This window comes from Condylura cristata, unplaced genomic scaffold (assembly GCF_000260355.1).
Source record: "Condylura cristata isolate star-nosed mole 26May11 unplaced genomic scaffold, ConCri1.0 scaffold00008, whole genome shotgun sequence".
In the NCBI taxonomy this organism is placed as follows: domain Eukaryota; kingdom Metazoa; phylum Chordata; class Mammalia; order Eulipotyphla; family Talpidae; genus Condylura; species Condylura cristata.
Genome location: NW_004567109.1, coordinates 58,807,668 through 58,818,000, shown reverse-complemented (window position 1 = coordinate 58,818,000; position 10,333 = coordinate 58,807,668). Strand labels below are relative to the sequence as shown.

Below are 10,333 nucleotides of genomic sequence, written 5' to 3'. Positions count from 1 at the left end.
CGGCGCCGGAGGAGTCTGAGGCGGCGGCGGGCCCGGACGCGAACGCCCGGAGGTGGCGGACGAGGTGCCGGGGCCCCCATGGGCGGGTGTGTAGGCGCCCAGCACGACTCCTCGGGCAGCCTCAACGAGAACTCGGAGGGCACCGGAGGTAGGTGAGCGCCAGGGGGCAGCCTCGGCCCCCCATTGTTCCTGCCAGGCCCGGCCACCTGTCCCGGCCCCTCCGGGCTCGCGGGCCGCGCGGTCGGGGCCCCGCACCCCTTTGTCATCCCTTCCTCCACGTCACTCCCAGCGCTTCCCTTCCGGCCGCCCCGATGGCCGCGGGTCGCCCCCTCTCTCTCCAGCCCGGAGAAAAGTCCTCCACCCGCGGGGGATGTAGCCCACGGCCTCTCGACCCCATCGCGGGGGCTCGGGAAACTCGGACCAGAAACTGCCTTCTGGCCACCACCTCTCTCCCTCTCCTGCCCGTTTAATTATTCAGGAACAGGATGGCGGCGCTGGGGTTGCAGAAAAGAGAATTGATGGGGGGTTGGGGAGGGGAGCCTAATGCCTTCCCTCCGACGGGCCCCGCCACATCTCTCCGCACCCTTCCTTGTTCAGCAGAGTTGGCTGGTCTCAGCTTTCCTGAGTTTCAGATGACAGCTGCCCTGGTTGGTTCCAATTTGGCCATTTAAACCTGCAAGTTTCTGGAGCTCTGCTGGGAAAGTCTCCAGTGGTCACAGGCATCATTTTAACGAGGGGTGGGGAAACGGTCTGCCCTAGTAGAACGTGGCTTTTTGCTGCAGCTTGGGGGTGTTGGGCCAGTTTGTCTTCGGGGTGGGCTAGTCAAATTCCTATCCTTCTTACGTAAAGGAAAACATGTAGGATGAAAGTACAAAGACAGAAGAGTCCTACTTACGCCAGTAGGATCAGTGCTTTCAAAGTTTTCTAACACGGAACGCACTTCTACTTTATTGTAAATAGTAGTTTGCTGAGATTAATTTATTTGATCGTTGTTGTAATATAGCCGTCCTCACTTCAACCACCTTTTGCTGAGTTCACTCTACAGCTGTGTAGAGGTTAGAATATTTTAGCTACAGAATCAGCTTCTGGGGATAGCAAAAATGACACTTTGGTTTTGTTCCTGCCTTTTTAGATGTCTCAAAATGTGGGCATATATATGTGTAAGCTGCTGAACTAGTTTGGGCATAGGAGGGCTTACTACTTTAACACACTAATACTTAGAGCCGTTGCTTGTGCTTCACATGAGCTCCAGCGTTAAACCTAACTTTTGGCTGATGGATTTCCTGAGTTACGTGGTTTACCCATGCCATTTCATTAAAATCTATGGATGTCCTGTATTACTAATGCTGGGCAAATAGTTTGGGAACTCAGTGAAGTGTGTCTAGAGGAAATTGTCCTTGAAAACGCTGTTCTATAGTGCATTTCATGTCATAGCACCATTACTTGATTGTACATTAAAAGTGAGCTGGTCAGTGACAACAGCAGGAATATAAAAAGGACATGATTTTTGCCCATCATTTTCTTTCTTTTGTTATTAATTAAATTTCTTTCTTACATTGCTGTCCTCCCCATACTCTCCTGCGAAAAGATCACCCTGAACTGTCATCATCACCACATTCCCTTGTGTTTATCCCTAACCTGTTTTGCCCCCACTCGCGCCCCCTCCTTTGTCGTTCGCCTCAGATTTCTGGTCAGTGTACTAATTTTGACTTTTCTTAACCTTTAGTTTGATTTCTCTATATTCCACATATAAGTGCAACCATCCAGTATTTATTCGAAAGGCATGATTTTAAAATGGTCTTGGGTTAAGGTCGATTTGGGCATCAAACTTCTTCTGACTGAAGTGTTCATTAATGGTATTGAAGTTTATATTATTTCTTGTTACAGGTAGTGTTTACTTTCATTTAACCTTTTATTCACACTCATTTTGAAATTCTAATAATGAACTTGAACCAGTTTATTAAAACTTTTTGGTAATGTGACTTAACTAGCATGGGCTGTTAGAAGTATGAAAGGTTAGCTTTTGGTTAATTTATTACCAGCAGTATTTAATTAGATAACTATGGCATCAGTTCCTTTTTAGGACTGAATTCCCTTGATTTTAAGCTGTGCTATACCTGGCCAGTAGGAAAAAAGGAACAGCAGCCACCAGACCTCTTTATTTTCTTCTAGAGAGAAGGCATGACCCTAGTGTTATGTGGGTGAATGAAGGAGCTGTGTGGGATAAAAGGATTATTTCTGGAATTTAATTGTGGAAGCCTTTATTCTTCATTATTGTCATGATTCTTAAGAGTTAATTGTGGTTAAAGGAATTAACTTAGGTGTTTCTGATTAATGTTAAACCATCCTCACTTATTATAGTAGGATTTTGCGGGGAAGGGAAAGTATTTTTCCGAAGGGTGTTGGAACAGATCCTTCGCTTTTCAAGCATACAATGAGGTTAGTACTTTTAATATGGATATAGTGGCTTTGGAAAAATTCTTTTGTCAACATGGAATGAAATATGATCTTAAGGTGCATCTCATAACAGATTTAGTTATATTCACAGTATTGTGTAAACATCACATTTTGGAATGACTTGACCCTTTCTGAGTATTGGCTAGCCTTAGTAAAGAAATGCCTTTTTTGAAACCTTTTTGACCACTTGAGGTTATACCTTTTCTTTCTCTTTGGATCAGAGTCTCTGGTGTATGCAAATAATTGTGTGTATGTCAAGAAGATTTCCTTACTTTGAAGACATTTGGGAATTTTTTTGCAAAAGATTTTGGAATATGGAAATGCCTTAATTCACAGTATAGGATATGTGTTATCTTGGAATCCCTAAAATTTTAGGGTTTTAGTTACTTTGACCATTTTTTAATGCCTAATTTTAATCAAAACCAGATGCATTATAGAAGTTAGGCAAGATTACTCAACGATTGTTTAGCAATTCTCTGTAAGCTTCCAACTCCTAGACTTCCCAGTGGTTTTGACATTTTGAGATAGTTTATTTTGTACATTACAAGGTTTGCCACTTTATAATGTCATTATGATGTTAGGATTGTCACTTCAGACCTTTAATAAGGCTTAACCCATGACATTTGCTAAGAAATTAAATTTCTTGTGATTTTTAAACAATAATATAATAGTTTATTTTTACATCATTCTGTGCCTTTTTCCATCTCAGTTGCAATCCCTGTGGGCTTCCCACCATCAATTTCTTGTGATTTTTATAAGTGAATATTGTGGGAAGAAAACAATAATGAAGGTACCCAAATATATTACTTGTCACCTTTCAGTAAAAGAGATTCTCACTTTCTGGGTATGCATTTATTTTATACATTGAATGTCATACAAGGAAGACTGACTCTAGTATAATCACTAGTTTCTAGGCTTTCAGGAGTATGACTCTTAAGTGCTGGACCTCATTTTTTTATTTCAAAGGTTATCTAGGGACTATCATGGGGTGTCTTGGATATCCATTTATAGCAGCCTTGCAGACACCTACTTCATGAGTAGCAATAATTTTTGAATAATAAAGCTAACATCCAGTATTTATTATGTAACAGGTACGGTGCTGAGTGATTTTGATCTATCATTTAGTCTTCAGCCACTCTGGGAAGTAGATAATATTTGTTTTATAGATGAAGAGATTGAAACCCAGAGAAATTAAATAACTTGCTTAACATCACATAACTTACGAAATTCAGAATTAGAACTTCAGCTCAGGGTTATAGTAAAGAAGGTTAGTTTCTGTCTCATTTCATTTTTTTTTAATTATAAAATACCTATACAATTTACTGTTAAAGATTTCCAAAGCATACAATTCAGTGCTATGTATTACATTTGCAGTGTTGTACAGCCATCATCACACTGTATTTCCAAATTTTTTATCAGTCCAAATAGAAACCTGGATCTATAAGCAGTATCTTTCTGCTCCCCATGTCTCCTAACTGCTCTAACCTCTAATGTCTGTATGAATTTGCCTATTCTAAATATTTCATATAAATAGAATCATACAGTATTTGCCCTTTTGTTTATCATAAAGTCTTCCATGTTCATCCTGTAGGAGCAAGTTCTTTATCCTTTTTACAGCTGAATAATACACCATCATATGTATATACTGTTGCATGAGTGTGTATCCACTCATTTGTTGATGGGACATATGAGTTGTTTCTAGTTCTTGGCTGTTGTGTATACAGCTACGAATTTTGGTGTACCAGTGTCTGTTCGAATCCCTGTTTTCATTTATTTTGGCTAAGTACCCAGCAGAGGACTTTCTAGGTCATATAGTTAATTCTGTTTACCTTTTAGATTAACTGCTAAACTTTCTTATGGTGACTATACCATTTTATGTTCTTACCAACAGTGAACATGGGTTCTGATTTCTCCACATCTTTACTAACACTGGTTATTTCCCTTTTTTAAAAAATCATAGCCATTCTGTTGGGTGTGAAGTGGTATCTCATCATGATTTTGGTTTGCATTTCCTTGATGACTAATGATGTTGAGTTTCTTTTAATGTGCTTGTTGGATATTTTTATATCTTGAAAGAAAAATCTAAATTCTCTTTTTTAAATTGAGTTGTTTTTGTGGTGGTGTTGATTTGAAAAAGTTCTTTATATATTCTGGCTATTAAACTTAGTAGATACATGATTTACAAATATTTTCACCTATTCTGTAGGATGTCTTCTCACTCTCTTGATGTTATCTTTGGTGCACAGCAGTTTTAAATTTTAATGAACTTTTATTTTTTGTTGTGCTAATTTTAGTTTTAGATATCTCTTTATGGGAAAAGACTTTTTTTAAGTAGAGCTATCATAGAACACACAGAAGTTTAGAGATAGAACTTCTGGATGTTTAGAATTATGACTAGATTTTTGGAGTCAGCTGGGGAAGGTGAATTGAAGGTATAAAGACTTTTATATAAAAACAAAAAGAGAAGGAAGGTCCTAAGAATTGAGTCAGATAATGTTTTAAGTTGTCAAATTAGGTGTTTCAGTACACCTGAAACATGCATAGTGTTACAAGCTAATTCTCAGGGTTTTTTTTTAGAATTTATTTATGCATATAAGAACTGAGGTACAGGCCAGAGGTGTGGGGTGAGGTGAAGGGGAGGGGTAAGAGATTTCACCAGAGACAGAGTGGGAAGAACAGGCAGATCTACTAAAATAGACTACTGAGGAGCAATGAGAGGTCAAGAGAGGTCTGGCACACCATGTGGTTCACCTCCTTGACCAGGGATTGAATTCATGCTGCAGTGACTGTGGAGAGCTGCATAGTGCTTTGCTTTAACCTGTTGTGCCACCAGGGAAAGCCCCCAGTTCACCTCAATTAAAAAAAATTGTTGTGCCACATACCAGAGACATTCTGTGGGGGTGGAGTGGGGAATGGGATCAAAAGGGGGGGGGAAGGGGGGGAAATGCACGGGACTATGGTGGTGGCACTGGGGTGATTTGGTGATGGGAAACCTGCAGGGATTACAATCGAGATGGAAAAAAAAATGTGCAAAATGATGTAAAAATAAACTTTGTAATAAATAAAAAAAATGAAAAAAAAAAAGAAAAGTGACTAAGGGCAATTTAAACAGAATGTTTGAAAGCTCAATAAATTCAAAACAAATCAGCTATGAAAAAAAAAATTGTGAACATTTCACAAAAGGTAGAAAAATGAAAAATCACCTCAGTTACATTGAGCCTGACCATAGTAGGTGCTTAGTATTATAGGATCTTGATTTATTGGAAAACTGCTTATGCAGTGGGTAGTTCTTGATTGTATTTGAACAGACCAATTACAATCTCAGAAAATAATTTGCTTCGTTGACTAGTATAATGCTCATAATCTAGTCTAATACTTATAGGTAATCTAGTGGTAGTTGTAACTCAGAGCCTCGTACTAGATAGAGGCATTATGAGGATCCAATGTCAAAATAAATCAGCAACAATTTTGAGGTTGGTGTAGTTCAGAACAAACACATTCTCTATAATAGATCACTTACTAGAGGCCCTTTCTGTTGGCACAAGGGGTTAAAGTATAGCACTATGAAGCTACCTGCATCACAGCCACTGCAGCACTGAGTTCAGTCCTTGGCCAGGGAGTTGGCCCACATGGCACAGCAGACCTCTCCTGTCTTGCTTCTCCCCTCAGCAGTGTATTTCAGTCAGTCTGCCTGTTCTGTTGCCCACTCTGTCTTGGGTGAATCCTCTTATACCCCACACCTCTGGCCTGTAACTCAGTTCTTGTATGCATAAATACACCAATCTTAAATACATCAGCTACTTTCTGAAGAGTACCATGCCTAGCTGTTAGTATTTTCAGTATTGTATATATTACTTCTACACATCTAATTAAGTTGTTTATTGAATTTTCTTGTCATTCTATTCTTAAAGCTCTACCTATAATAAAAAAAGAAGTGGGATTGAGCATCAGGAAGACAGTGGGTTTGGTCCCTTCCTTTTCCCTTTAGTGTAATTGTGGCAATAGAATTTTTAATGCTTTCTGGGTTTTTGAGCACTGGGTTCTATGAAAGGGTCAGGGTTGCATAAAATTTTATAGCAATTAGGTAGAGAGACATACTGTGAAACAGAAGGCATTAACTTGATGTAAAGCAGAGGGTGGCTGATTTTACCAGGAGGAGTGGAGTTATAAGGAGAGGATCAGTAGGGAAATAGGCAGCCAGAAATGTAGGTTGGAAGTATAGAGGGATTCTGGGAGCAGGTATGAGAACTAAATTTACGCCAGGGAAACACAGTTGGAAAATACTGGGATATGAGGAAAGTTTAATTCTCTAAGGGGAGAGATGTAGCCCCTACCTACATCTACCTTACATGGGGTTAATCTCACTTCATTTTCCATTTTCTACCAAAAAAAAGTGTTGAGATATTTTCCTAGTTAAGATGATCTTGAAATTTTTGCTAGAAAGGCTTGTGTGTGTGTGTGTCTTTATACTGAAGACTGAATGGAAAGGTAGTTTTAAAGATTTTCATATTAAATAAAGCTACTTTTTCATCTCTAATTTTTTTTTAAAGATTTATTTATTTGTGCATACAGAACTGGGGTACAGGCCAGAGGCTCAGGGGTGGCGAGAGGCTTCACCAGAGACAGAGTGGGGAGCAGAACAGGCAGATCGACGAAGTACACTGCTGAGGGGAGCAGCGGGCGGGCCAGGAGAGGTCTGCCACGCCATGTGGTCACCTCCAGGGCAGGCGGGAATCGAACTCATGTGGAAGCGGCTTTAGATTCTCAGTGCTGTGCTTTAACCCGCTGCGCTACCAGGGAGGGCCTCATCTCTAATTTTAATTCATTTAGAATCGTTGCTGTATACAATGGACAGAAACTGTAAGCTGTTAGAAATGGTATGAATGAATCTTGTTTATAGTCTCATAATTTTGTTTATAGTCTCATAACACCTTTTTTTAACTTTATTAATTTTTAAAAGATTTATTTATTTATGCATACAGAGCTGATGTATAGGCCAGAGGTACAGGGAGGTGAGAAGATTCACCAGAGATGTAGTGGGGAGCAGAACAGGCAGATTGATGAAGTACACTGCTGAGGGGAGCAGTTTAGGAGAGGTCTGCTGCACCTTGTGGGTCAGCTCCCTGGGACCAGGATTCACTTAGTGCAAATTAGTGTTGAAGCAGCTATGGCTAGCTTCATAGTGCTGCCCTTTAACCCCAAGGAGGCCCCTCTTTTTTTTTTTTAAACATTTATTTATGCATACAGAATTAGGGTACAGGCCAGAGATGCAGGGGCAATGAGAGGATTTACTGGAGACAGTGAGGAGCAGAAAAGGCAGATTGATGAAATACACTGCTGAAGGGAGCAGTGGGTGAGAGAAGTCTGCTGAGCCATGTGGGTCACCTCCCTGGCTGGGGATCCAGCTCTTGCTGCAGTGGCTGCTATAGTTTCATAGTGCTGTGCTTTAACCCATTGTGCCACCAGGGAGAGCCCACATTTAGGTGAGTCTTACAATGAGAATGATTATTGAGTATTAATCCCCTGTAATAGTGAACTTTTGCCTTTAATGAATTATCTCTTCTGTGACTTTGGACCAAAACACATTTTTATTTATAGCAAGAAAGCATTAGGTTGATTTTGGTAAGCAACATGATCATATTAATTGGGCACAATGATCAATTTGCTGATTTAGTGATTCTCTCATTTTTCCTTACTGCAGACCACCTGAATGGTTTATCTTCATTTGGTGGACCACTGCACCTGATTCTTCCTGCCGCCCCTCACCATCCCTACCCAGCTTTCTGCTTCTGCTTATCGTGCAGTACTAGGCCACCAGCAAGCTCCTCATGATTCACTGGTAGTTCAAGGACCATAGGTTGAGACTTTACTAACGCGTATGTACTTAAAGATGCATGTATTTTGGCCAAGAACAATCAGCATGTATTCATTCGTCTTGCATCAATTCTTTTGACTTGCAGTCAGCGAGAATCAATATATTCCATATATTGAGCTGTGAGGCTACATATTGCTGCATATACATTGGGTGTTTTAAAGCCATATTTTTGCATGTTTGCAAAAAAATTTTAGAACGTTCCATTAGAGCTATTTTCAGAAATGAAATTTCTGTTGAAATTAGATACCAAAGAAGAAAATATTTATGTGTCCAGGTCCTTTAAGTGAGTTTTACTTTGTGAGGTCTTAATGATATACATTTACTCAAATCTTGACTTAGTAATGAATTAGTAACTTTGGGGATTTTCTGATTAAGTTCTTACCCTCACCACAGGGAACACTTCAGATAATTTTTGGAATTTGCTTTAATTGGCTCATAAGTATAAGTAGGATCAGGCTGCTGTTTTGTTTCAGTTCAGCTAGTTTTATACTTGTAGATCATTTGACAGAATTATCAAAGGGGCAGAGTCAGAGTCCAGGACATTTAGTGTGAATCTGCTTTATGCTAAACTATACCTTCAACTCAGGGCTAACATTTTGCTTTTTAGGTGAGTTACTAAAACTTTCAGAACGGAAACTTTTAGAAAGCCAGTTTTTTTCTCATTATTCTAACTCCCTGCACTTAAAGCTAGCAATCAGTAGAGATAAGGCCCACTCTAACTTATGGCCTAACAGAAATACATGTAGTTAATTGGGCAAAGTTTAAAAAAGTTTCTACAGCAATAAAAAAGGTGCTAGTGGAGTTCCAAAGAGTAGTGGGGAGTGGGATCAGAAAGCTTCACTGAAGAGGTGGTAGAAGTTGGTCTTAAAGAGTAGATTAAAAACAATGAAAAAAAAAAAGATGTAAATATATATATAAGTAAAAAAAGTAAAAGGGACTTTTCCTGCTGGTGGGCACAAGGTTAAAGTACAGCAGTCAGAAGCTAAAGCCACTTCAGCATGAGTTCGATCCCCACCCCAGAGGTGACCCACATAGCGTGGCAGACCTCTTCTGACCTGCCCGCTGCTCCCCTCAGCAGTGTACTTAATCATTTGGCCTGTTCTGCTCCCTACTCTGTCTCTGGTGAATCCTCTCACCTTCCCTGCATCTCTGGCTTGTACCCCAGTTCTGTATGCATAAATGAATAAATATTTTTTTAAGAGGGAAAAGAATGGATAAGTGCGCCCAAAAAAACATTTTGTATGCAAACAAAATGACTTGTGAAGAAATATGGAAAGCATGGCATTTTAGGAAACTGCCAGAAAACTTGTGGGGGGGGGCAGGGTGATAGGTGAATTATGAAGTTAATGCATGTTGTCAGATTTTGGAAGACCTACCTGCCATAATCTATAGATCTCATTGTGAGACTTTAAATGATTAAAAAATATATTTTTGTTTCTGTGAATCTAACAAACTTTAATTGCCACTTAATGCTGCATCTCAGCCTTTTTTTTTTTTTTTGAAAAGTTTTACTTTTTATTTAAAGATTTGTTTACTTATGCATACAGAACTGGGGTACAAGCCAGAGATGCAGGGAAGGTGAGAGGATTCACCAGAGACAGAGCAGGGATAGAACAGGCAGATAGACAAAGTACACTGCTCAGGGGGGCAGTGGGCAGGTCAAGAGAGGTATGTCCACACCTCTGACCACACCATGTCAATCACCTCCAGGGCCATCGACCTCGCACTGAAGCAGCTGCGCTAGCTTGCAGTGCTGTGTCCTAACCTGTTGCACCACCAGGGAGAGCCCTGCATCTCAGGTGTTTTAATACAATATTTGATGTACTCCATTGTTATAGTCTTTTTTTTTATTTGTGCATACAGAACTGGGGTACAGGCCAGAGGCTCAGGGGCGGTGAGAGGCTTCACCAAAGACAGAGTGGGGAGCAGAACAGGCAGATCAATGAAGTACACTGCTGAGGGGAGCAGCGGGCGGGTCAATAGAGGTCTGCCACGCCATGT

At 40.2% G+C, this 10,333-nt stretch overlaps 1 protein-coding gene across 1 annotated transcript in view; it reads left to right on the top strand.

Annotated features, from left to right (window-relative positions):
• The first annotated feature begins 7 nt into the window (after positions 1-7).
• UBTD2 (ubiquitin domain containing 2) overlaps positions 8-10,333 on the top strand; it is a 61,493-nt gene continuing 51,167 nt past the window's right edge. The window contains exon 1 of the mRNA XM_004679220.1: positions 8-148. Within this exon, the coding sequence (XP_004679277.1) occupies positions 79-148 (70 nt within the window). The 5' untranslated portion in view covers positions 8-78. The remainder of the gene's footprint in view (positions 149-10,333) is intronic.